This window comes from Azolla caroliniana, unplaced genomic scaffold, assembly GCF_043228905.1.
Source record: "Azolla caroliniana isolate FFs.n. ecotype wild unplaced genomic scaffold, voAzoCaro1.0.p SCAF_11, whole genome shotgun sequence".
NCBI classification, from domain to species: domain Eukaryota; kingdom Viridiplantae; phylum Streptophyta; class Polypodiopsida; order Salviniales; family Salviniaceae; genus Azolla; species Azolla caroliniana.
In genome coordinates, this window is record NW_028230446.1 from 15,274,344 (window position 1) to 15,301,980 (window position 27,637).

The 27,637-nt window shown below is 37.2% G+C and overlaps 4 protein-coding genes across 27 annotated transcripts; 2 read left to right on the forward strand and 2 right to left on the reverse strand.

Moving 5' to 3' along the window:
- Window positions 1-2,893: 2,893 nt before the first annotated feature.
- On the forward strand, window positions 2,894-7,266 carry LOC147857952 (calcium-dependent protein kinase 30-like). Its single transcript, XM_087327503.1, has 8 exons — window positions 2,894-4,148; window positions 4,260-4,383; window positions 4,777-4,920; window positions 5,069-5,221; window positions 5,354-5,469; window positions 5,838-6,005; window positions 6,350-6,577; window positions 6,760-7,266. Exons 1-8 carry the CDS (start codon window positions 3,654-3,656, stop codon window positions 6,919-6,921), a joined length of 1,590 nt encoding a protein of 529 aa, XP_087183629.1. The 5' UTR covers window positions 2,894-3,653; the 3' UTR covers window positions 6,922-7,266.
- A 2,682-nt stretch (window positions 7,267-9,948) lies between these two features.
- LOC147857953 (eukaryotic translation initiation factor-like) lies at window positions 9,949-16,168 on the reverse strand. Its single transcript, XM_087326796.1, has 9 exons — window positions 15,749-16,168; window positions 14,359-14,436; window positions 14,178-14,279; window positions 13,316-13,657; window positions 13,110-13,216; window positions 12,724-12,811; window positions 12,200-12,550; window positions 11,609-11,851; window positions 9,949-11,477 (listed from the first exon to the last, which is right to left on the reverse strand). Exons 1-9 carry the CDS (start codon window positions 15,863-15,865, stop codon window positions 10,269-10,271), a joined length of 2,637 nt encoding a protein of 878 aa, XP_087182922.1. The 5' UTR covers window positions 15,866-16,168; the 3' UTR covers window positions 9,949-10,268.
- Window positions 16,169-20,459: 4,291 nt separating this feature from the next.
- Window positions 20,460-23,704, forward strand: LOC147857954 (pentatricopeptide repeat-containing protein At5g27110-like). The gene has a single exon (XM_087327724.1). It carries the CDS (start codon window positions 20,559-20,561, stop codon window positions 23,481-23,483), a length of 2,925 nt encoding a protein of 974 aa, XP_087183850.1. The 5' UTR covers window positions 20,460-20,558; the 3' UTR covers window positions 23,484-23,704.
- A 233-nt stretch (window positions 23,705-23,937) lies between these two features.
- On the reverse strand, window positions 23,938-27,062 carry LOC147857955 (uncharacterized). 24 transcript variants are annotated; one of them, XM_087327741.1, is made up of 6 exons: window positions 26,921-27,062; window positions 26,316-26,563; window positions 25,058-25,747; window positions 24,974-25,009; window positions 24,884-24,943; window positions 23,938-24,853 (listed from the first exon to the last, which is right to left on the reverse strand). In XM_087327741.1, exons 2-6 carry the CDS (start codon window positions 26,560-26,562, stop codon window positions 24,297-24,299), a joined length of 1,590 nt encoding a protein of 529 aa, XP_087183867.1. In that variant the 5' UTR covers window position 26,563; window positions 26,921-27,062; the 3' UTR covers window positions 23,938-24,296. The 24 variants fall into 24 exon arrangements, with proteins under 24 accessions (XP_087183867.1, XP_087183866.1, XP_087183870.1 ...); XM_087327740.1 differs by having other exon boundaries at window positions 23,938-24,943; XM_087327744.1 differs by having other exon boundaries at window positions 23,938-24,763; window positions 24,974-25,747.
- Between the last annotated feature and the right edge of the window lie 575 nt (window positions 27,063-27,637).

Consider the following 27,637-nt stretch of genomic DNA (forward strand, 5'->3'; position numbering starts at 1 on the left):
TAAATCCACCATTTGCTAAAAAGAGATAATCGGAAACAAATGTATTGTTTCATGGAATAATGTTGCCTATAACTTGCCAATCCTTGGGTAAAATGAATAGAAAGATCATTGAGCGTAAGCCCTTGTGTGAATCTGGTACTACATTAGACACAAAGTAACATTCAAAGTTTCACCCAACGGAAGTAAGTAAGCAAGGTTATTGTTGATTAGTGAACATTTTCCTCTAGAACGAGAAATTTTGAAATGCATCATCCATTTGCATAAAACAAATGGAATCAATATTGAATGTGAGAGCTTGTTAACATGAAACTAACACCACATTAAAATCTCTACAACACTTGACCCCTTCTCCAAGGAATAAAGCAATTCGTGGTTTCTTCCCTACAATTAATGGGCACACCATCATTTGCGACAAATGAATTGGAAATTGGTTTGTTGCATGAACCTGACAAAAAAAATATTTGAAACTTTCCTCGATGTAGTCATTTGGTATTGTTGTATTTGAGTCGAAAAACATGGCCTCTACGTAGTACAAACTAGACTAAACAAATGATATGCCATTGTTGTATTTGTCATTAGATTTTGTTTTCATGAGGACTTATAACACTATCCAAATAGCGTTACAATTAACATTGGTACGCAATCATGTGTAAGTGTGATAGAATGCAAAGTAATATATCATGGATCTAGAACAAACATGTCAATAATCTTTTCAATCAAATGAGACCAATTTTAAATTTAAGAAACATGTTGATAAATTTTTCGATCAAATGCACAACCAATTTTGAATTTAAGAAGCATGTAGACAATCCTTTTGACTTTGACGATTTGACAAAGAGGGATGGTCAAATATGAATTCTCCACCAAACCAAATACCCCCAAATTGTGGGCTAGAAAATTTCTTCAACCATAAACACATCCCATCACCATGAACTCGACCCTCCACCATGAATCACCAATGTAGGTGTGGGGAAACCCTAAATCTATGCTTATACCATAGCTATCTAGTTTGTGCTCAATACCTTAGGCGTGTCTAAACTCGTGGGCGGGCATTTTGACCCTTGATGATATGCAACCTTAGTATATGTATCAATGCAAAACCTAGAATGAGGATGTCTATGAACGGATAAGTCAATATGTGAAGGCTATATCGATTTCCAAATCTTTTTGTGAATGGTCATATCACGATAGCCCCAACCAAGTAACAAGGAGATAACATGACATATTGATCAAACGAGAAGAAACAATGAAAACATACCATCGTTGTTAAATTCAATCTCAATCGAATGGAATGGAATAGAAAATGTCAACAACAAAATATTAGTGTCTGACATGTGAACCAATGTATAGCCAGGGCTGACACCTACAAACAGAGTTGATGATATCTAGCATATCAAATGCTAAGGGTTATGTTCTTGTGCCGAGACGAGAACATCATAGTTCCTGTGTTGTGCTACGTTGATTCACGCGATGGAGCAAACAATGTCGATATTACGAAAGATAGGACACAAGTCCCTGCCTAGTAGATTACTGAATAAAGACCAAAGACCACAGGAGGCTTGTGCCTTTTGGGACACAGGGGCGGTTGGTGTCCTTCGGTGTGGGATATAGCGACAGACGCATGTCGCCTCATGGACGAAAGGAAGAGAGGATCCACAATGAAAGAGACGGAAAAGGGCTAGGATACGGTCGATCGGGCCATTAAGGCTCGACTTGATCAGCCATGCCAAGGATGGAGAGCTTGATTGATGAGTGTCAGCTCCTCCTCCTTCTTCTTCTTTAGGTACTCCTCCTGTTCCATAGGGCCAACCTTGTCTTTTAGGGAAAAGTACCAGGATACCCCTGGAAGTTCGTCTATTTACCAGAATGCCCCTGGAAGTTCCAAATTTACCAAACTACCCTTATGTCCAAAAAATTACACTTTATAAAGTATTTATACACTCAAATCTACAAGCCCTATTGACCAAAGATGGAAGAAATGGACCCAAACTAGCCCTATTTACCAAAGATTTGAGTGTATAATTACTTTATAAAGTGTACTGTTTTTGGACATAGGGGTAGTTTGGTAAATTTGGAACTTCCAGGGGCATTCTGGTAAATAGACAAACTTCCAGGGGTATCTTGGTACTTTTCCCTTTTATTTTTATTCATGTGAAAACAAATGGCCTCCTTATTCTCTTCAATCAAACAAAGAAAAAGAAAAAGAAAAAGCAATTTCCTGTAAAATTATTTAATTCATTAATTGATTTACATATAAAAATTTTAAAAAATGGGGAAAAAGGAGAAAAGTAATAGCTTCTGAACTTCTGGCCTATGGAGATCTCATTCATCATCTCTTTTAGAGAGTTGCTTCTCAGAGAAGGTAAAACAGGGGAAAGCCCCCCAATTAGGGTTTCAGCGAAAGACACCACACAATTACACACACACACACACACAAGCAATCCAAATTAGGGTTTCAGGAAAAGAGAAGTCAGAAAAAATAAATACCACACAATTTTAGTTTCAATCCATAGTTTCTCCTTTGATCTTCTCCTTATAGCTTTTCTGGTCTTTGTCTTTGCAAATATACATACATACATACCTATATATCAATCAGAAAAAAAAAAAAATCTCAGAGGTCAACAAAGATTCAAGTAAGCTCTTCTTCTTCTTTTTGTATTAAACCTTGCCTTTTTAGGTTTGTGTCGCAGAAAATATGCCTAGAAGCTCAGAATTTCTGTCTTTTCGTGGGTGCTTTTATTTCTTAATTTTCCATGTTTAGCAACCTTTTTAAGGCTTGTCTTATATGAAATATCTGTAGAGTCCAGGACACAACAAAGGAAGTTTTATTCTGTTAGCTAATTTTATGTGCGATTTTGAATTCTATTTTTGTGTGATGTTGTTACCCCCTTTATTGTCTAACATTTCAGGACTTTCAAAGATCCCTAGATTTAGCAAAGCTGACACAAACAGTAGAAAGGGCTGATTTCTTTTTGTCCAAAGTTTTGATTATTAATTAGCAGAATAGAATCATTAGAGTCTGATCACAGTCTTTGCATAGGTTCTTTCCAATGTACATAGATATAGCAGGGATTGACAGAAATTCTGATTTTTGTTTGTGTAGCTTATATTACATTATTGTCGGATTTTGGCTTTCATTTGCATATATCATAGGAATCCGAGAGTTTCTTTTCTGTTAATTTGTAACCATTGTGGGATTTTCTTTCTCCTTGTATTTTATAGACATAAAATTCCAAGAGTATTCTGTAACATACGTGACATTGTAAGGATTTCCTTTTCCGTGCATTTTATAGCCATAAAGAAATTTTTCAAGAGCATTTTATTACAGATATATACATTATAGTCATAAGGATCAGAAAGTATTTTGTAAACGGATATAATGTTGTATCACATTATATGAGATTCTAGGATTATCTTTTTTCTTGCATTAAACTAGAGATAAGAACTATCCACTGTATTCTGTAACATACATCACATTATATAAGATTATAGGGACTATCCTTTTCCTTGCATATATCTAGACACGAGAAATAACCAAGAGTATCTTGTAATGTATATTGCAGTATATAACATTATATAACGTTATATGAAATTGCAGGGCTGTCTTTTTCCGTGTATATATCTAGATATAAGAATTATCCAAGACTATATTCATGGGAAACTGCCTTTGTGCCTCTACTCCATCTCGAGGGCCTCCTCCCGAGAATCGGTTTGCAATAAAAGCCGTTCATATGGCAGGCACTCCGAAGCTTTCTGTACTGAAAAATCTTGGCAATGTGGAGGAAGAAATCCTTATAACCGAGAAATATATCTTAAGCAAAGAACTTGGAAGAGGAGAGTTCGGCATCACTTATCTATGCACTGATAAAATAACAAAAGAAGTTCTGGCTTGCAAATCTATATCTAAAAGAAAGCTTCGAACGCCAGTGGATGTAGAAGATGTGAGGAGGGAGGTTATCATAATGAGACATTTACCTCCTCATCCCAACATTGTCTCTCTCAAAGGGGTTTACGAAGATGATAATGCAGTACAATTGATCATGGAGTTATGTGAAGGAGGAGAGTTATTCGATCGCATCGTCAGCCGTGGACATTATAATGAAAGGGCTGCAGCAAAAGTTGCCCGCACTATCTGTGAAGTTGTCAAGGTAGCTCTTCATCTTTTCCCATTATCTTTGCATCACTAGCCTCTTTCCATTGTAGTGTTTATGGTTCCCATAAAGGCATACATATCTTTGTGGAAATGTTTTGTTTACCAGGTTTGTCATGAACATGGTGTGATGCATCGAGATTTGAAACCAGAGAACTTCTTGTTTGCAGACAAGCAAGAGGATTCAAATCTCAAGGTCATCGACTTTGGTTTGTCTGTTATGTTTAAGCCGGGTATGCTTTCTTCTTTTTTCTTATATTTTAAAGCATAGGCACGTTGGACAGTCTAGGAATGGGACCCAATACCTTTCCTGCTTATGATAACAAGGGAACAAGATAGGGTTTAGAAGGTTGGAAAATGGCAAATAAAAACCTGTGAAGAATTATTGCACAAAATGATTCCATAGTTATTATACAAGCTTGTCAATTTCTCTTGACACAACAGTCTTTAATACTATAATATGTGTAGTGATCTAGAACATTCATGGCATAATCAAATCATATACGATAAAAGTCATGCGGTGCTTTATCATAATGTTTATCATACATTGTGTGTGTGTGTGTGTGTGTGTGTGTGTGTGTGTATTGGAATAAACAATAATGAAGCTATGTTACCTAATTGTATAGGGGAGAGGTTTTCTGAAATTGTGGGAAGTCCATATTACATGGCACCAGAGGTTCTAAAACGTAACTATGGACCTGAGATTGATGTGTGGAGTGCAGGCGTCATAATTTATATTCTGCTCTGTGGTGTGCCTCCTTTCTGGTCAGGTGACTTACTGCAAATGTGTTCAATGTTGTGTTTAATATATTTTCATGTGCTTCAATTTAGTAGTCGAATAGTAGTATGGAAAATATCTATTCAAAATACATGACTTAAGGTGAAATAGTGAAGCTAATGAACATTGTTTTTATCCAGAGACGGAACCGGGGATTGCACATGCTATCCTTGGTGGGGTTGTAGACTTTACAAGGGAGCCATGGCCCTCTGTATCAAACACGGCAAAGTCTCTGATTCGTGGAATGCTTGAGTCTGATCCAAGACGCAGATTGACACCTCAACAAGTTCTTGGTATAACCTTTGCTCAGAAACTGTGCATGCTCTCTCTGGTTTATTGCTGATTCCATAAGCAGATAAACAATTTTAACCATGAAATAGATAGAATGGATTGTTTGTATTATTGATGGCATCTCTTCGGTACAGACCATCCATGGTTGCGGAATGATAAACAAGCATCTACGGTCTCCCTTGGTGCTATTGTACAATCTAGGCTGAAACAATTTTCGGCCATGAATAAGCTCAAGAAAGCCGCTTTACGGGTTTGTGGATATTCATCATATTCTTCAAGATTCTTTTAGATTGTTTCAAAGTCTTTTCTATATTCTCATGTTTATATTATTTCTAGGGGAAAATGCCCATAGCTTATTAATTTGTTGGGCAGTTACGAGAATTCTGTGTAGTGTTAGATCTGGATAAATTTTCAAAAACGACTATAGTAGCCCCATATAGTGGCAATAGAGGGGCATTTCTTGTCATTTTGGAAAGTTAGGGATATTTTAGAAAATACCCAACAAGTTGGTCGGGAATAACTTTTGGTTGTCCTACCCCTCCCCCAGTTTGTTTTTTGCCTAAAGTTCTATTGCATGAAATACTCAACCAACCAATTGTTCATCATGGTTTTCTGCAGATCATAGTGGAGCTTTTGTCCGGTGAAGAAGTTGATGGATTGAAGGCGATGTTTGACATGATGGACATAAATAAGAGTGGGTTTATAACCTTTGAACAGTTCAAGAATGGTCTTCGGAAACTTGGGTCTCAGCTTGGCGAACATGATATTCGGCAATTAATGGAAGCGGTGAGTTTTGATATATATGCACTCTACTCTGTCAAAGTGTTTTCTCTAGAAAAGAATTTATATATATTGTTATGCATTTACTGAATCAATTCTTCAAAAAAATAGATTTGATATGAAACCCTGATATATCATAATGGTGCTTATTACCATTGAATTGAAACCATTTGATAAAAATGGTTTAAGGGGCAGTTTAATAGTATGACATACCCCTCTACTTTACCACAATTTCTGAAGTTCCGCTGAAACTGACGGAATTAACCGAAAATGTGAAAATGAATTACTTATGATAGATCGACTGATTGAAGTTTCCCTTTATTTTAAATTTTTTTCACTAAACTTCTCAGGCAGATGTGGATAAGAGGGGGACCCTAGATTATGGGAAATTTGCTTCGTTGACGCTACAACTTCAAATGTTGAATAATGACGATTATCTCCGCAATGCATTTTCGTCTTTCGATAAAGATGGGAATGGGTTCATTGACCTCTATGAACTCACACAAGCCTTGACCGAAGAATCGACACCTAATAGTGGCGTCATCCGTGCTATTATGAATGAAGTTGATACAGACAAGGTTAGGCCCGTTTTTATTCACATACAAAGAAACTCGTCCCAACGTATCAAACGTGTGCATTGGGTGTTTTTTTTCTTGTTTGAAAGACACATTCATGTTTATTGCTAATGCGTTTCATGGATTTTAAACCAAACTGAAAGCTTTGGAAATTGATTGGCTTTTTCCATACGATATTGTTTTAGGATGAGCGGATAAGTTTCTTGGAATTCAAGAAAATGATGCAATCTGGGGTCGATTGGAAGAAGGTTTCTCGGCATTTCTCAAGAGAGAGGTTCAATGGTCTCAATAGCTCATTAGTCAAAGATGGATCCATTGCAACTAGAGAAAGCAATAGAAGCAGATAAAAAAGGGAAAAAGTTAAGTCAAATTTTTATTTTTTTTCTGGAAGCGTGGTGAATGAATGAAGTGGAAAAGTTACCCAAAAAAAAGAGTATTCAGAGCCAAGACCCTATATATATATGAGTGAATCGACATATTCAAATATAACTTACTATGAAATGGAATTCAGCATGCTTCAACATGAAAATAAGAGATCTTCAATCTTCCAAGAGGAATCGTACTTTCAGTGAAACACGTGGGAACCTACAGTGTAAATAGATGTATAATACCTTTTTAAACCAAAATTTGTAAGCCTTAATCTTAGAGCATGTATTGTTATATAAATTGAAGGATTTGAAATTGTTTTGTAATTGAGTTTGAAATTGTTTTGTAATTGGGTCCATGTACATACACCCTTTTTTAGAGCTGAGAAATGACTTGAGGTTAAATGAATAACATACCTCTTGGTTATGAAAAATATGTCAAAAATAATTTGCAGGCAAGATCATTATTTTAACACAAGATCTTGTAAAGGGTTTCGTTCTTGTATTTTAATTTGACTTGGGTTCTAGCTCTTATACTTTCATTGGTTTGGTAAGTCATATTATGATGATATATCATTCTGAACACCCCACCCATAACTGCAGAATCCATCCAATGAGATATGAACTCATGTATAAGGAACCATGTTGGGTAAGAATAAAAGCAGTGATCATCATAAACTTAGTTAAGGTCATTAATTTAGTAGTGACACTGATTCTGTAATTTTATTAAATCAATATTGGTTCATTATTACTGCAATTGAAAATATATAATTGTCACATGCTCACCCATTGATCAATATATACAATGTGTGAGTGCCTGGCTGTTCAAATTGAATATTGATAGGTGAATCACAACTTATTAAGATCTTGGACGCCTATTAAGTTAAGCTGTTGGGTCATTATTGTTACAGTTGAAAATATGTAATCGTCACGTGCTCACCCATTGATCGATATATATAATGTGAAAGTGCCTGGCTGTTTAAATTGAATATTGATAGGTGAATCTCAAATTATTAAGATCTTGAACGCCTATTAAGTTAAGCTATTGGTTCATTATTATTAAAGTTGAAAATATGTAATCATCATGTGCTCACCCATTGATATATATATATATATATATATTATAGTGTGAAAATGTCTGGCTGCTCAAATATAATATTTGATACTCATTAAGATTCTCTAACGCCTCTTAAGGTACACCAGCTATACGACAACATAAACAAGACTTTATCAAAACGATTGTAGTCTATATCCAATATAGAGACCCGAAAAGAAAACACGATTTTATCATAATGATCGAGGTCTATGTGTATAATACTTTCTCTGACAAAGAAGAGTCATTTTATGCAATGTGCAATCTAATGGACAACGGTGTAAGCTTGAATATCAACTAAAACTAGAGAGATCTAAAGTTGCAGCTGTGAGTTGTTTTTAATTTAGTGTGTTATCCACCTCAAGTAATGCTAGTCAAGACTACATTAACAATTTTATATGGTGTGATAGACTCTAGTGGTTAGGATGGTTAAGAAACTAAAATTGTGGATATAGCATATTGTATGTAATCTAAGTCCAACACAAAAGCAATCAATTGATATGGAGAGAAGCATCTTTTCATTCGCTTTCACACTTAAAGCTTCGTGTTATTTTTAACTCTTTGGTTAGGATGGCTACGAAATATAATTATGGATATATCATATTTTTGTGTAATGTAAGTCCAACACAAAATATGTCAATTGATATGGTGAGTTTTCATTGTATTTGTAGAAGGCTTGCTGCTCACCCTCACAATGTGTCAAACAAAAGAAAGGCATCTTTTAGTTCACTTCCACACTTAAAACCTTCATATTATTTTTAAACCTCAAGTCTTTCTAATAAATTATATATACTTGATAAGGAGTAAGGGTGTTTGTGTAAAACGTTAAGATATTCACAGTTTATAATTTACACTTCGGGATGCAAACAAACCATGGGCTTGCAATTTAAGCTTCCAACAATTTAGTTAAGAAATTATTGTTTTGATAGCAAATGAAGAAAGGCAAAATATTTTAACTTCCTAGAGATGACTACATTTCTGTTACAGCCACAGAAGCTTACACAACAAAGATACATAGTAAACTTTTGTGACTGTCCAAATGGAGGCAAATAAGTTAATTGTATTGTTCAACTAGCCTGCCAAGGAGCTTCCTCTAGTGGCCTGTATAAAGGTATCCCTTCATCTCATCTATCATATTATATGTCCCGTGGATACTCTAATTTATGAACATGTGCCATGAATTCTCTCATTGCACATTATCTAAATCATGTATGCACCTAGCCTTGTTCTCATTGGAGTGCAACTGCAGAAGTTGCAAGTATTCAAAGGAAAAAGAACATATTAAATTTGGGCATGGCCGCATGAGATGGATTAATCTACAAATACAATATATACAATGAAATCTTGGTACAATCTTATATGTCCCGTGGATACTCTAATTTATGAACATGTGCCATGAATTCTCTCATTGCACATTATCTAAATCATGTATGCACCTAGCCTTGTTCTCATTGGAGTGCAACTGCAGAAGTTGCAAGTATTCAAAGGAAAAAGAACATATTAAATTTGGGCATGGCCGCATGAGATGGATTAATCTACAAATACAATATATACAATGAAATCTTGGTACAATCTTGAAAACCACTAACATTATTAATGAGAGTGATGAAAATTTGACCTAAATCCCCATGTTAAAAAATAGATGGGGTCATACCAATCTGTTTCTCATACAAGCATCAAGACTTACACTATCAGACTAGGTTCACAAACAAGATATAATCATTCTCTTCAATGTATATGGGACAGGGAAATTTCGGTTACCCACACTAAAATCATATGAACAATGAAAGAATATTTGACCATCTGAAGTACACAACACACATCAGTTATAATAATGCTTCCCTTCTAGCACAACATACACCTTTCCCACTTGTAAACCACAGGTCAACAGTTCAACCATATCTGATATTATATGGTATGAGACATGTCCATTGTATTAAACTGTGAATTAACAAAATCAAGTCTTCTGAATGAAAAGAATACAAAAAGCAAAATCCAGCTCCCACCATTGGAGTACTCATTTGATAGTCCAAAATTTTTGTGAAAAATGCATTGGACTCTTTTAGGTCCAGATCGTCAGCTTTCCGCAAATATATGAATATTTCAGCTTCTTCTTAGTAATACTGTCTCATTTCTCATTCACATGCTGAATCAAAATTTAAATGAATAAGAAAAAGGACTAACACTACACCACACAAGATTATGCATTACTTCCCAGAGATATAAGAATAGATTTCTACGATCCCAAAGCCATCGTAATCAACCTTTCACATTCTTGCAGCTTATACTCTTGACTTGAAACCCACTCTACATTTGGATCAGATCGTATAACCTTGACAGCAGCATCATATACCAACTTTTTCAGTAGGGCGTCTTCGGTTTTTTTTATTATATCGAACAATAATCCTAACTCAACCATTCCAGCGAGGGCAACCTTTCCAACAAAAAATCCAATGTGTTTGGGTGCCATAGGAATATCAAGAGCTAGATCTTCTAGTTGTTCAGCCACTATCATAATACCAGCCTTTATGTCGCCCTCAGATATAACCTTCCTCGAGTGCAATTCACCCAAAAGTTTGTGAATAAGCTCTCTCTCTCGATCTTGACTTTCCAGGCCTATAGAGACTGCTAGTTGCACCAATTGAGAATAGAAATCTGGGGGACTTTTGAGTTCTTGCACACATAACAATGCCTCATGAAGGTCACCAACGGAGAGATATTCTTTCAATAAAGACTCTGACTTCTTCTTGAGAAGAGAATTCGGAAGGAATGGAGCCGGAGAAGCTGTTTGCTTTAAGATGGGTGGAGATGGTGTCACTATCTTTTCTCTCACTGGAACCACCCCAAACGAGCTTCTCAAAGGTTCTATGCTCAGTCTTTCATAGTCACCTAGAAGTGCACTTGATTTTCCCACTAATGCCCTCCCTTGAGGGAGAAGCTTCATATTTGCACTGTTTGTTCGCAATCCTGCTCCAGTAGGAGGTACAGCAAAAGTTTTTGATGGTAAGGTATTTGGAGAAGGAATCAATCCTTCTTTAACTGACCTGTTTCTCCTACTCACCGAGTATTCCCATCCATCCGAATCACCTCCAGGAATGAAGCTTGGCATTAGTGGAGCCCCAGGCAGTTTTCCCACCATTGATAGGAGGCCTGGAGTTCCTGGCAGCATTCCACCTGGCATACCTGGAATCATTCCACCTGGCATACCTGGCATCATTGCACCTGGCATTCCTGGCATCATTGCCCCAGGCATACCTGGCATCATTGCCCGAGGCATACCTGGCATTATTCCACCTGGATTCATGCCACCTGGCACTCTCCTCATGCCTGGGACACCCATCATACTAATAGGATCCCGACCACTTCTCAAGCCTGCCATTCCTGGGCGAAGACCAAGAGTCTTCTCGGCTTCCGCATGTATCTCATTGATAGTCTTTGCTTTAATCTAATAACATAAATTACATGAAACAATATAAAAGATCCTATATAGTTAACTTTCTACAGAGCTTGAGATTTTATGTTTCATATTTTATATAAAAGAAAACTATTTAAATGTCGGTTGATGAGCCACCTCACCACTTCACGACGTGGAATCCAGTTGTTGGCTCGCAAGTCTATAGTATCCTTTATCAAAAACCGTATGCGAGATGCAAAACATGTGTTTGTCGAATATGCTTTCAGTTTACTGAAATATGGATCAATCGTGATCGTAGACTTACTGCTTTCTTCGAGTTGTTTCCCAACTGTTGCCAGAAACTGACAGAGTGCTTCGATGTTTTCCTCAGCAGGTGGATTCTTCGGGTCAGACCCTAAGAGCATCTACTTTCACATGGTAAAACAAGATTAGGACACGGTTATAAGCTTTAAAAGCCCTCCAAACATTGAAATAAAACTAGCAATTACATTCCTCACAACGAAAACATGCAGTGCAAACTGCCATCTTAAAACAATATTGTTGCATGTTAGTTTTGCTATTCAAGATATGTTTATAAAAATGTTGCATTTCAAGTCGTAACCATTCCAAAACATTTCCATACATGCCAAAAGCAATAATATAATTACTTATTGTAATGCATATAAATATCTCTGGAATCCTACGACTTTACAAACTAAGAAAATTCATACATTTTCTTCAAGCAAAAATACTTGTCCAAAGAGATCACTCACATGGATGCAATGATGGATAATCTTCTCCGGTATCATTTTCAGCTTAAAGAGTTCACCAATCAGTTTGATATTTCCTAGTGTGCGTAGCTTAACAAGCTTCTCCTTCTCAAAGCGCTCTACTTCTTCTTCTGGTTTAGTGAGTTTCCGTATTTCTGATCGCATGTTATCAGCCCCTTCAAACTCTTCCTGACAACTATTCAATAGAATACGACGGAACGTAATAGGTTTCCCATCACCCTCATCTGATGGAAATTCTTGAAGAGCTTTACTGAGGCATACACACATTTCTGCATACATAGCACAGAAAGTGGGCTCCAACACTGCCTTGTCAAATACCAGAGAAATCACTCCCTGAGAAACAATACATGTATATGTCAGCTAAACATTTGCATGTGAAATAGAAAGATACACGAAAGTTCATGAGGAAGAAAAGAGGTATCAAAGTCCATATGAAAAGAAAATTATGCCTAAAAGTGCATGTGAAAAGAAAGATGCATAACAATGAAAAAACAAATTAACCTTGCCTTCAATATGTCAGCTGAATCAATGCCAGATTTAAGAAGTTGCTCTACAAGAAGATCAAACTTTTCCGGTGTTAATTTGTTCAGAATCCTGCTCAGTAAATATGTCAGCTGAATCAATGCCAGATTTAAGAAGTTGCTCTACAAGAAGATCAAACTTTTCCGGTGTTAATTTGTTCAGAATCCTGCTCAGTATACATTAAATTTCAGTCTCCATGACAGCAGTCAATACATTGCTCTTAAAACATCTTGTGAATTATATAATTTCTTGGACTCTGATATATTATCTATCTTTTCTACATAGCCAACAATATATATTGAGACATATGCGCACATACATATATGTCAATTAGTGTTCTAACATCCCTATATGTCCAGAATGAACATACCCTTTCACTGTCCTTAGGACTCTCTCTTTATTACTCAGTGCACTTCTCTGGACAGTCCATGGATTTGAAGCTCGGATAATAGCCGGTGGCAGCTTTGTTGCATCCACCTATTTACAAAAATAAATATTATTTTGCACAAATATAGCTATATCCATGTGATAGTATATGTTGAATTATTCTCAAAGTGTTAACTATGGGATATCTACCCCAAGGTCTTGTTGTCGTAGGATCTGTGAAACTCGCACATCGCGTTCTTGATCCTTATCTCGCCAATCACTGCCTGAACTCTTCACTGTTTCCTTGAATTGCACATCACGTTCTTGATTCTTGTCTCGCCAATCACTGCCTGAACTCTTCGCTATTTCCTTGGATTGCCCATCACGTTCTTGATCTTTATCTCGCCAATCGCCCCCTGAATTCTTCACTGTTTCCTTGAATTGTTGATCCTTTCTTTTCTCTTCTACAGCAGGGGATCTATTCTTCCAATCACGATTATCACCCTCAGAGAATCGAGTTGCCAAGGGCAAAGGCTGCGGAGCCTGAATGAGCTGAAAGGAAAAAACAGAATGATGGACAGTCAAATGTTAGCCAGAAGCTTTAATGGATTCTTAATCTTAGTATAGGAAACTTGAAATAAAAAAATTTACATGGGAAATTTTCATAGCCAAAAGCTTTCACGGCACCTAACTTTAACGTTAAACCAAAGCTAGAAAAGACTTCTCATAACCTAGTTTACCAAGTATGCAAGCTTTTGAAAATGTTATCGCGACATAGTTTACCAAACATGGACATCTAGAAAAGAGTTATGTTTACCTAGGTTAGGAAAGATGCATAGGGCCTAGTTTGCAATATAGCACGCCTTGTGCAAGTCTTCTCTTACACCTACATACTCTCTCTCTAAAAGTGTTCTATCTATGTATTTAATTGTAACTTCTTTTATCTTGTTTTACACTCACTTTATCACTTCTATTACTGCAAACCTTCCACTTTGGTTTAAGAAGTACACATTCACCTTACATGCATTATATGCAAAAAGTCACATAAGAGACACAAGTTAGGACACATTACATTGGGTTGTGAACGGGCCCATTCCGGTTCCTCTGGGATAACAAGCTCTGCTTCAATCTCAGAAACTGCATCTTTTATTTCCTTAGGGATATCTAGAAACACCTGGAATGTGAGATATAGTTGAGATGATTAGCCATCTAGAAGTCGAAATTGCTAACACAAAAATAAAGTGAAACCCCACCTCTTTCAGCTTATAAAGCTCCTCGCGAGTATACTTTATTCTCTCGGAGGACAGTTTTGAACCCTTGACATCTGTAGCCTGTAAAGAAATTCAAGTGGAACAGTAAAGAATTGATTGGAAATTCAGCACATATTTGGAATGATCATGTTCTCCATGCAATGGCCATTTTAAACAAATTAGATCATAATGATGACTGCAATTATAGAAACGTTTGGCATGATCATGTTCTCCATATAATGGCCATTTAAAACAAATTCGATCATAAACAATGACTGAAATTATACGAAAGTTTGGCAGCTCAAACAGCTGAAATTATTAAATGCATGCCATCTAAGAAAAATTATGTTCTCCATGGTAAAGGGCACTTCAAATTAGAGTTACACCATATGAGGACTACCATTTAAAAGTCCATTTCTATGAATTAGGGCATTGATTGTAGCTAGTTATGATTGTCAACACACCAATAGAAATGATCAACTGTTACACAAATCCCAAATGATTATGTCCTCCATACAATGACCATCTATCTGAATCAGAATTAGTTGAGCTGTGACCTAACAGTTTAATATGACTGAGATTTGAGCTAGTAGCTGTGACAATAGTGAAGAAGACTAGGAATTACCTAAGCAACACAAATTTTCTGAATGATCATGTTAATCATTATCAGATGACAAATTGGGTTGCACTTAAAAAGTCGTACTATATCAATTTTGGGTTGTTAAAACAATAGAAGTGATTAATTGCAATAGCCAAACAGCATCTCTACCACTAACCACAAACAAAATGTCAATTAAACCAACCTGAAAATCATATTTTTACATTAACATTGTACAGATAGAGGAAACGAATAAAGAATTAATATAAGTCAGATTCATAGAAAACTTCACTTATATACATCACACAAAAGTCTCCAGATTAATCACATCACACAAAATTATAACCAAATCACACGTAAACAACTTCATATCATACATGAACTTCCCAATTAACCAGGATAGATGCTGTCCAATAATGCCATATTCGTCCCGTAGAGAGAATCGAGAGGACATTAAAAATAAGACTTTTAGCTAGTTCTTTTTCTGTAGCACTAGAAGTTTCCAACCAATCACATCACATAAATGCAATATACTAGTAACCACATAATACAGAAACTTCTAAATCCTAAACAACCACAAAAAACCTCCAGTTTATAAACCACGTGCTACAGTAACATTTCCTCATCATACAAAAACTTCCATAACTATAACCACATCGTAGAAAAACCTCTGTACTATAATCACACCAAACCCAATGTGAAAGCTTGAAGGGGATAAAAACAACAGATCTTTGAAGTAAAAAAAGAATGAAAAAAAAGAAAAAACAAGAACGAGAGAGTGAAAGTGTATCTAACCTTTCCATCGAAGGTGAAGCGAGCTGGAAGTACAATATTAGATTCCTGAAAGGTACCAAAAAGCCTCCCTTTCCCACCGCCTCCCGGCCTCAAGCTAACAGTTGGATTTGAATGCATTACACAGAGAAAACCTTCAAAGAAGAAGAAGAAAATGAAGAAATGGACCGATCTAGAGTCCTAAAAAACGACCTTTTTCCCCTTCAATTCTTTGACTATACTGCAATTTCTTTGTTCCGCAAAGGTGTAGTAAACTTTTTGGATAACAGCAAAATGGAGGAACAGAGGGATTTTGTTCTCACGAACAGGTAGGCTGAGAAGCCATACCCTGCAGACCCAATTTGGTGAGAAAAGAAATCCCAGTGATGGGTTGTCTATATATTCTCACTTAGGTTGAAGACGAGCTCAGAGACCGGTCCTCTGTTTCTTTTATCCATCGGTCCATAGCCATATAGGCATGGGAAAGAGAGAGCGAGAGAGAAAGAGAAAGAGAAAGAAGAATAGAGTTAGAGGAAGCAAGAGGCAAAACTAAATTAGTGGTGTGTCACATGAGAATGAGAGAGATTAGATTAGATTAGATTAGATTAGTTCTTTAATCATCCATGAGGAGGCCAATCTTGAATGAAAGAGATTAAATTAGATTAGGTTAGGTTAGATTAGTTCTTTAATCATCCATGAGGAGACCAATCTTGACCTCCAGAACCAAATAAACTTATCATCTTGGACATTATCATGTTTGTCCAATAATCCTGCAAATTACCTCCTTGTATGTTGAGTGTGCTAAAAGCATAATCGATATTCATCGTCCGCTAGGTTTCCATTGCATATCCTTCATACTTTGGTGATGACGCTCCCTCTAACACAATTTGCGTGAACGAGTTCGATGAAGTGTTAATGCTCGTCGAGAGCCAAGGCTCACTGGGGTAATAAGATAAGGCTGGATAAATTATGGCTGTTTTACATTGTATGATGTATCTGGGTCAACATTAAGGTTAATATTTGCATTGTTTTGACTTTTTTAAGATCTTGCCCCTTTCATCCTTGATGCCTCGGGTAATGCATCCTTAATGATCATATACTTCATACAATCACCTAAGAGTTTCAAATAGATCTTTTACTCCCCATCTTGGAAACCATTTTATAATGTCATACACCCAACCAAATGATAGGGTTTTGCTCTTATTAGTTTTTTGTACCTTGCACCCTATGTTCTTAAGCATGCTTTGGCAGTCTATGATCATATATATTCTTGACTTTTGTGATATATTTGTGTACTCTTTGCATGTCTAGTATGTATATGGAGTGAGCATGTATTTCTAATAGCACAACAAGGTAAGATGTTTAGAGAATTTAACCCCCATTGTCTATGTAAGAACAATCTTTGGATTTTCGCGATTTCATTCCATTGACTGAGTGAGATAGTGTGAATAACATCAATATCACTTCCCATCCTCTAAAGTCACTTTATTGCATTGATTCTAAAACATATACTAACTATTCCAACATGTTTGAAGTCTAGACTCATAACTCACATTCCACCTATTTTTGACAGAGGGAAATTAATGCCAATATATTTAGAGCTAGCTTTGCATCACTTGCATTGGCTCTTAAATGTAAAAGCGGGGGGGGGGGGGGGGGGGGGGGGTAGTCTCTTGGTTGTATTGCCTTTTTATAGCCATTGTTTTTGTTTTGTCCTTCATTGTCAATTGATTTTATCTATTTCATGATACGGGAAACCTTACTTAATAGCTTGACATATGGTTGTTGTCGTCCATTTCAAGAGCTCGTCGCTTGCCTTTAAAGTTGAATTAGTCACTTTGTTATTGGGCCTCTTTTTTGCCCCTCCATCAACATGCATGCACTAAAATATTGACACCTACATTGAGAATGGCATCTTTCAATTGCTCCCAATATGTTTCGACATCTTTACTAAGGGTGAGGTTCATGGCATGACTCTCAACCTCGTCTGCATATAATTTACTTTTTGATATCAAGGTCACACAATGTACCTCTTTTCCATTTGTAATCTAATGCGTTGGTACATGTGTGTGTGTGTGTTTGCAGTCTACAAGTATACGACCTTGTGGAATGAGTTTGGTGACAAACATGCAATTTTGAATGTATTCATCGTGGATGCATCACACATTCCTTTACGTATACATAGTCAACGATGCTTCCTCCTCTTGATGCTAAGAGACAAGTTAAAATATTTGTCATTGGAGATGTGTGGGTACCATCGAGAATCTTTGAGTTTGTGCAATTAACATATGAGAAGCTTACCACAATAAAAACATTACAATCTTCTAAGTCACATATCAAATCTAAAGATTGACACCATTACATTATTATCAAGTTTCAACTTTCACATTTTGATAAGTTCCAACTCTAGCATTAAGTTCTTCCACAACCAACACTTTCCAATATTCTCATATGTAAGAATGCCAACACATATTGGAAAAAGGATCATCACGATCTAGCCTCATACATATTATAGTAGTTGGACTATTTGTGAGGAATGTAACAACATGCCACTTTTTTACCTTTACATAGTGTTACTTCAACCCATACATATTTTTTCATTCGTCATAATTACATACTTATATGTGGTTTTCAAAGCCTCACGATAAATACATGCCACTTGCTCACACAATATTTCTTCTTGTGTGGGACCATATAGATTTAATGGTGTAGACAACAATATCAAGTATATACATGGCTTTATGTTCTCAAGTTTCAACCAAAAATATGATATCTATACCTTGGGCTAGTGGTTACACCACTTAATCCTAACCCATTATTCCACATAAATACTCTACAAATTGAAAACATGATTTTCAAACTTGAGGCAATCCCATTGGTGATCACTTGCCATGCACTTTCAATTCCTTTTCTGGTTGCATCGGCTTGCCTTCTTTGTTATTGCTCTTCTAAGGTTTGATCTTCCATTACAAAAAAAGTCTAAACCTTTTAGGTACACCTTGCTACTATCAAAAATGTAAACTCTTTTAATATAATCTAAGATTGTGCAAACAATGGCTCAACATGATTCCCCTTTTGGTCTCTTCCAACCAACTTTATGTGCTACATATGCCATAACCTCGTGCATAACAAAACAATCTTCAAATATTTTCATAGATTTTTCAACAAGGGAGAGTGCATTCTCTTATTCCTATTCTTGTACTCCACTAATAACAACATTTTGATTCTATTTTTGTCTGTCATACTGCCTCTAACATCTAGTGCATACTTTGAAGTGGATTCAAAACTTCATTGATAGTTTCTTTTAGTGTCGTCTTAATTAGGACATCTCTCCATTTAGTCATGATTACATCTTCTTTTGCATCAAGTTTAGATTTCATTTCAAGATTTACTTTAATCGGTGATTGTTCCTCAACTTCTAAGATTCTCAATTTGTTCTCCAATTTAACCCTTTAAGTATCTTGGAATTGCAATACTATTTTCTTCACCACACCATTCAAATATTTAATCTCCATTGTTTGCAAATCCACGGTACATTGAAGCATCTGTTTCCTCTTGCTATGAGCATGAACTTCATTTTCTAAATACATACACAATGATTGCACTTATTGCAGTCACGAGCATGAGAGAGCACGACTCTACTTCGTGTCAATCAACACTATCATTTTTATATGATTAGAGTTGTTTTTGTTGATTGGTTATGCTACCATAAATTTGTTACATCGTTGGCATGGTTCCCAAATGTGGAATCCATGTTGAATTATTGTAGTACAAGTTCCTTGGGCTTTAGTATATTGCATGGGCGAAACAAAAAATACATGTTTCACCACCAAATCCCAACCATTTGGTAGACCACGAGTGCAAAAGTTGCATGCAATAGACATTATATGGCTATCTACGCACATTCTAGGATCATTCTCGATGCCCCTCTCAGCAAAAAAGAGTTAACTCATGGTTTCAAAATGTGGAATCCATGTTGAGTTATTGCAGTACAAGTTTATTGGGCTTACGTATATTGCATGGGTGAAACAACAAATACATGTTTCACTACCAATTCCCAACCATTTGGCGAACCACAAATGCAAGAGTTGCATGCAATAGACATTATATGGCTATCTACGCACACCCTAAGACCATTCTCAATGCCCCTTTTAGCTGAGAAGAAATAAATCACGAGGTCAAAGTATATATTGCAATGAATGAAAACGACATATGCTATTGAATTGGAGGTTGTGTTTAGAGGATTGAAGGACAAGAACTAAGAAAAGGAAGTGATCGTTTTCTTAAAACCGTGGAGAAACTAACATCCTCTCAACTTTTCAAAACGCATGTTTGTTCTTCTACATGCGATTCATACATTATGCACAACTGAGAAGACATGTTAAACAAAGTGAGCCTAGTGATGAACATTGAGTGGGGTTCTAGGAATGAATGGCGCAACTAGGTGATAAACAATAGGTCTGGTGTGGATAGTTAAAGCGAATGAGCTAAACGTGGTCTCACATATATAAATGCAAAGGCAATTCTTATGTCTAGGGTCTAGGCCCTCTTGGCACGGACACATGTTTCGTGTGATGCCCAGCCAATTACTATCTTATGGGCCTCCCGGACATGCGTAATGTGCCGATGGGATCCAAAGATCATTGATTGATTGATTGTCCTTGGAATGTTATATGTATCAATATGCATAGACATGGAGAAGGTTTCATGGCTAAGGCCAGGGAACCTCCCTCCATGGCCTTCTTATTCTTAGCCTTTGTAGACAGAGGTTTTGCTTGAATGGGAGTCATGCCAAGTTTAGGTTTTGCTTGAATGGTAGTCATGCCAAGTTTTGATGAGCTGCAGGGCATACTCAGAGGATGCACTCCTGAGAACATCAAGAAACAGAGTGCCCTTTTCTAGAGCCAAGAGGTTCTATTCTGTAGAAATCAGAACTGCCCAACAACAGGGAGAAGAATCAGAAGAAGACGTAGAACCCATTTGCAATAGCTACAATGCTGCAGAGTTGGCCGCTCTACTTGGCAAGTTTAGCTCTCAGAAAGCTGTCTATGATGGCAGGCTTCTCCATATACACCTCATCAAACAAAGCATGGATGGTCATGGTATGTATGGTAACCGCCTCATTCGCATGTATGGTAAATGTGGATGTACGCATGATGCATGGTCTCTCTTCTGTCGAATGGATCATCGGGATTCACACACATGGCGCTTCATGATTGGTGCATACTCTGCATTTGATGATGCTTTTCAGCTTTTCCATCAAATGGTCATGGAAAGCTTCTTGCCCATGAAGGTAACTGTGATTAGCATTTTGTCTTCGTGTGTGGGGGAGAAGTACCTTCTTGAAGGTAAGAGAATTCATGCCTTTGTTGAAGGAAGCAATCTTCAATATGATATGGAAGTGGGTAATACCATCATTAGCATGTATAGTAAATGCCAATGCTTATCAAAAGCTCTCGAGTTTTTCTATGCTATGCCTTTGCATAATGTAGTGTCTTTCAACACTGTGATGACATCCTTAGTTCATCATCAAATGGGCCAAGAGGCACTCAATCTCTTTTACAAAATGAATCTCTTTGCAATCACACCAAACGATGTTACTTTTATTAGTGCTTTATCGGCTTGTGGGTCTATTCTTCAGCTTTTGGAAGGAAAATGTATCCATGTTTGTGTTCGATCTAGTGAATTTGTTGATGAAATAGTGCTGGAAAATGCATTGCTCAACATGTATGGGAAGTGTGGAAACTTGGAGGAAGCCAAAACACTCTTTTGGACAATGCCTCATCGGGAAGTGGCCACATGGAATTGTATGATAACTTCATATATGCAACATGATCAATGTGAAGCAGCTATTCAACTTTTCCATCATATGCAAGCCATAGGAACTTTTCCAAACAATGTCACCTTTGCCAATATACTTTCAGTTTGTGTGAACATGACGTCACTTTCTGAAGGGCGGCGGTTGCATTCGCGTTTGACGAGTGCGAGCTCATGTTTGGATGTTGTTCTTGGTACTGCACTTGTTAATATGTACGGAAAGTGTGGGAGCTTTGAGGACGCATCCATAGTTTTCGGAAACATAATGAGTAGAGATGTGATCCTTTGGAATGCTATGATTGAAATTTATGTAAAATATGGTCAAGGAAGCGAGGCAATTAAATTGTTTGAAGAAATGGTGGTCATGGGCTCAATACCAACTAAAGTTACATTTATAAACATTCTTGATGGCTTTATGGACTTGAGTGCAGGTAAGCGTATGCATAAGATCATATCTGAAAAAGGTCTGGAAACTGATGTAATGGTGGCAACTAGCCTGATGAATATGTATGGTAAATTTGGTAGCTTAGATGATGTGTTCATGGTGTTTGATAAAATGCTAGAACAGGATTTAGTCTCATGGAATGCATTTCTAGCAATGATTTCAAGACATGATAAAGCCCAAGAGTCATTATCAAGCTTTCAAAAAATGTTGTCTGAGGGTATTTTACCTGACAAAATTTCGTACATAACACTATGTGATGCATGTGGTAGCCGTGCTCTTCTTAGAGAAGGCATTCGGATTCATGCTCTCATTGTAAGTAGTAAACTAGAAATGGACATCCAACTCAGGAATAGTCTCATTAACATGTATGGTAAATGTGGGAATCTTAAGCTTTCCAAGAGAATCTTCGAAGATACCATTGAACAAGATGAGTTCACTTGGAATGCGATTATCGCCAGTTATGCACAAGCAGGGGAGGGTCTCAATGCCATCCATTTTTTCCATCAAATGCAGGAGAAAGGTCACATACCAGAAAGATTCACATATGTAAATCTTCTGTCTGGCTTTACGGGCTCACAATATTCAATGCAAGGAAAGAGAATCCATGCTTCCTTGGTCGGAAGCCATCTTGAGGCTGATGTCATTATCATAAATATTCTTATCAATATGTATGGGAAGTGTAACAAGCCAGAGGATGCACAAATGCTTTTCGATGAAACTCTTAAGCTTGATATAGTAACATGGAATGGAATGCTTGCTTCTTATTCTCATAGAGAGAATGAGCTAGAGGCTCTGCAATTGCTTAGGCAAATGCTTCTCATGGGTATTGCGCCAGATAGAGTCACATTTGTCTCTTTATTATCTATTTGTGCAAACCAAACCTTTCTTATAGAAGGAAAGCAAATGCATGCCCGAATCTTGGCCAGTGGCTCTTGGTGGGATATTAACCTTGGAAATGCCCTCATTAGTATGTATGCAAAATGTGGTAGTGTCAAAGATGCATTGGTAGTCTTTGAGAATATGCACAACCATGATATAGTATCATGGAATGCCATCATTACAGCTTATGCTTTTTGGGGACTTGTCCAGGAGGCTCTTAAATTGTATAATAGATTGAAACGAGATCTAATGCCGAATAAAGTTACGTATCTCGTTATCCTTTCAGCTTGTTCTCATGCCGGCCTTCTTGAAGAAGGTTTTTGCTACTTCTCTGTGATGACTGAACATCACGAGATCAAGCCTACAGAAGAACACTACAACTGTGTTATTGACCTTCTTGGAAGATTGGGGCTTTTGGATGAGGCAGAAAGTGTTATAAATCTTTCACCATCTCTTTATAGTGCATTAGCATGGACAACATTGCTTGGTTTTTGTAGAATACATTGCGATGAAGCACGTGGAGAACATGCCGCAGTGAATGCTCTTCATCTAGAACCGGAGAATAGTTCACTCTACATTTTGCTTTCTAACATCTATGCTTCAAGTACTATCGAGTAGACAATGTTGGATATATAATTGCTTTTGTACATATGTATACTTGAATCCGACGCTATTTAAACCTAAGTATTTAGGTTCTTAGATCTGATGGAAATTTCCATCTCTTCAGACACCGTTATACTATTGCCCAAGCCAATGCAAAAAACAAAAGTGATAAACAACAAATGTCACATTTAGTAATCTCACAAGTAGCGATTAATGAACGAAATGAAAGTTACTTCTAGTGTTTATCATGAAAACAAAACGCCTTTGTATTTTTTTGGATAGGAAACACTTTCACCAACTCCTTATTTTTTCAATAGGAAACAATTTCACATGCTATATGACAGTAGTGTAAACAAACTTCTTATTTGCACATAGCATTGGAAGTTTACCAAGTAATCTGAATTGGGTTTTAAAGTTTACAAAAAGGTTGTGATAAATCATATGTGCAATCTTGATATAACATAGGAGATTGATAGAAGGTTAAATACTTATTGAAAGACCTTGCCAAATGCATTTACATTGGTACTTGTTAGGAGAGGTATGCCATTCATAACTTTAAGGAAGGATGGGGAAGAGATTCAATATTTTGTCATGGAGGGGAAGGGAACTCCTACAAATAAGGAGATGGGAGAGGGGACGCATGCTTATTGAGAAGAGGGACTCACGTGTGACAAAGTGATGGAGGGGAGTCATACTTGTAAGAAGGTTGTGAAGGGTCTCCTACTTGTAAGCTAATGGTGGAGAAGACCCTAGGGGTGGGGACGACTCTTACTTGTAAGTAGGAGGTGGGGAGGGGATTCACACTTGTAAGGAAGATGGATTGAGGACTCAATACTTGTAAGGAGGTGGGGGAGGGGACTCGTACTTGTAAGGAGGAGGTGGGGGTGACTCGTACTTATAAGGATATGGTGGAGGGGACTCATACTTATACAAAGGAGGGGGAGGCGACTCATACTTGTAAGGAGGAGGTGGGGGTGACTCGTACTTGTAAGGAGGAGGTGGGGGTGACTTGTACTTGTAAGGAGGAGGTGGGGGTGACTCATACTTGTAAGGAGGGGGAGGCGACTCATACTTGTAAGGAGGAGGTGGAGGTGACTCGTACTTGTAAGGAGGAGGTGGGGGTGACTCATACTTGTACACGGGAGGGGGAGGCGACTCATACTTGTAAGGAGGAGGTGGGGGTGACTCGTACTTGTAAGGAGATGGTGGAGGGGACTCATGCTTGTACAAAGGAGGGGGAGGCGACTCATACTTGTAAGGAGGAGGTGGGGGTGACTCGTACTTGTAAGGAGATGGTGGAGGGGACTCACGCTTGTACAAAGGAGGGGGAGGCGACTCATACTTGTAAGACGGAGGTGGGGGTGACTCGTACTTGTAAGGAGATTGTGGGGGGGATGCATACTTGTACAAAGGAGGGGGAGGTGACTCATACTTGTAAGGAGGAGGTGGGGGTGACTCGTACTTGTAAGGAGATGGTGGAGTGGACTCATACTTGTACAAAGGAGGGGGAGGTGACTCATACTTGTAAGGAGGAGGTGGGGGTGACTCGTACTTGTAAGGAGATTGTGGAGGGGACTTATACTTGTAAGGAGCCTCGTACTTGTAAGGAGGGGAAGGGGTGTCGTATTTGTAAGTAGGTGGAGAAGGAGAGTCATATTTATAAGGAAGAGGGGGAGGAGATTGATACTTGTAAGGAGGAGGTGAAGGGGATTGATGCTTGTACGAAGGAGGTGGGGGGGACACATACTTGTAAGGGGGTAACAAAGGGGAGGTATACTTGTAAGGAGGTGGAGAAGGGGACTTGTACTTGTAAGGAGTAGGGAGAGGGGATTCATATTTGTAAGGAAGGGGAGGAGACTTGTATTCAGAAGGAGGCTCATATTTATAAGGACTTGGAGGATGAGAATACTCATAAGGAGATTTATACTTATACGAAGAAGAAGAAGAAGATGAAGGATATTTATATGATGGTTTAGAACACTTCTCATAATGGGAGCTTGATACATAAGCGAAAGGGCCAATTGAAAGCACCACCTCATGTTCAGACTTAGATTTGATGTGCACACTATTGTTGCCGGACTTTCCACCATGTAGATTGGTTGGTAGAGTACATGAGGTGCTATACGAGGCAGAGATAAGCTTGGCCTTACAAGAGGCACCACCATGTTTTCGATAGTCAAATCCACTTAGTCGTATCTTGAAGCCACCTCTTTCATTGGTTTCCCCATAGAACCATTCTTCTGATTTACCATTCCAACAAAAAACGCCCACGTTCACTCCTAGAAAACGAAAAGGATGCTTAGAAGATAGTATTAAAAAAAGTTATAGTTGTTGGACAATCGATATATTACATGCAAAACCATTTGTATTGGTATACGGTATACCTATTATTTTGTATATTAATGTGCTATCACATAGTGACTTCAATGTGAAGGACAAAGATAACAAATATGGCATGATATCATAATAATTTAGATATATATGATGTGGGCTCATTACACCTTTGTGTATAGACTTGAGGTTGGAAACTTTGTGTACACACATGCACATGCACATTGGGCATTGTGGCCATTGTATTACCACTCACTATGTACACAAGGGCATGGGAATTCTATTGCTTTAGCAAATTTAGGTTTTGAATGTATCTGGAGAACTCTAGCAAGTGAATCATATAATAAAAGGCACATCAATGTATTGCTAAGATACAAGTAATTCACATTAGAACTTAATTGAAATTGTATATCCCAACTTTGAAAAACATCAAACCACCTTGCAAACATGAAATTGCCTTCTTCCCACTAGGGTAGCATACACCCATATATTAGATGTCAAGAAAAAAGTTGTTACCTTTAAGAGGTTTCTTGATTTTTCCATTCTTGCAGATGTCACAATAAACATTGCCAACGACAATGGCTTGGAAATCAAGAGGCAATGTTGAAGGGACGGTTGGGTGGCTACTCAAAGGATTTGGTGAGGATTCATATTTGTAGGGATTAGTTGGTGTAGAATCGTAATTGGCATTTACTACTGTTAATGTTGCAACAATTGTCCATATCACAAATCCCACATGATCCCTCTTGTCATACATCATCATCCTACATATTATTAACCTCACAATATAAGAACATGATATTCATGATGGTCAACAAGTTCCTAATACAAATACAAAAATGAAGGTGATGGAAGAATTAGGAGTAACGTAATATCAAGATAACAGGACAACTAATGATCTTTAGGTTAGCAAATAATTTTGAATAAACTTATTCTGATTAAGTTGAAGTGATATGTGGTAAGATAGTTATGTGCGAATGACCTAAAATTAAGTGTAACAATTGAATACTGGGGGATTGTTAGATTAAACAAAAGTGTTAAAAGCTAATAGGGCTTCAACTCAAGTGAAAAACAATGTGAAGCATGTGGACACTAGGAATCTTGAAATCAAACATGCGCACCTTTGAGAGTAGTGAGGATACCTTTGATGACCAATAACATAAGTTTCAAGCACAGAAGTGTTGTTTCAAGCTATATTGGTCTAAGCTTTATATAGTTAATAGATTTGCGGATGGTAGATAAATAAATATATGTAAATGAACAAGTTTTACAACAACACATATCTCAATTGACTATCCACCAACAACTTGTATTTTACATCGACAATTCTAATTGTTTCTTTTGTAATGGTAGTGTATATGTTTCCCCAAACACTTTGATGTAAACTGTATAACCTTCACGTTAGAAGTGGTCCTCTAAATCTCATTTTTGAGCTTTGAAGATAAATTTCCAATTAAGTACCAAGTAAATCACCCCCACCTTAAGAAATGTGTGTTTTGGTGTTGACTATTTGATGTATATATTTTCAGCTCTCATACCCTTGGTTCTTTTATATAACCTTTAAAGGCACTCAACTTTTCACCTTGCTTTTTGTGAAGCCTTATACTTCGATGTTTCTTAGTACGAAGCAATACAAAATTCCACACATCATATATGCCCTTTTGGAAAAACCATTATGTTTTTTTATCTCAACCATTTTTCCATACACCAATAAGAATAACTTTCAATTTCCTATGATTGGCATATGATGAAAACATCCAGTAAATACCTTATGTAAAGAATGTTATAAACTGAATAAATGGTCATGTCAACATTCCGTTCACATTTCAAATCTAGAA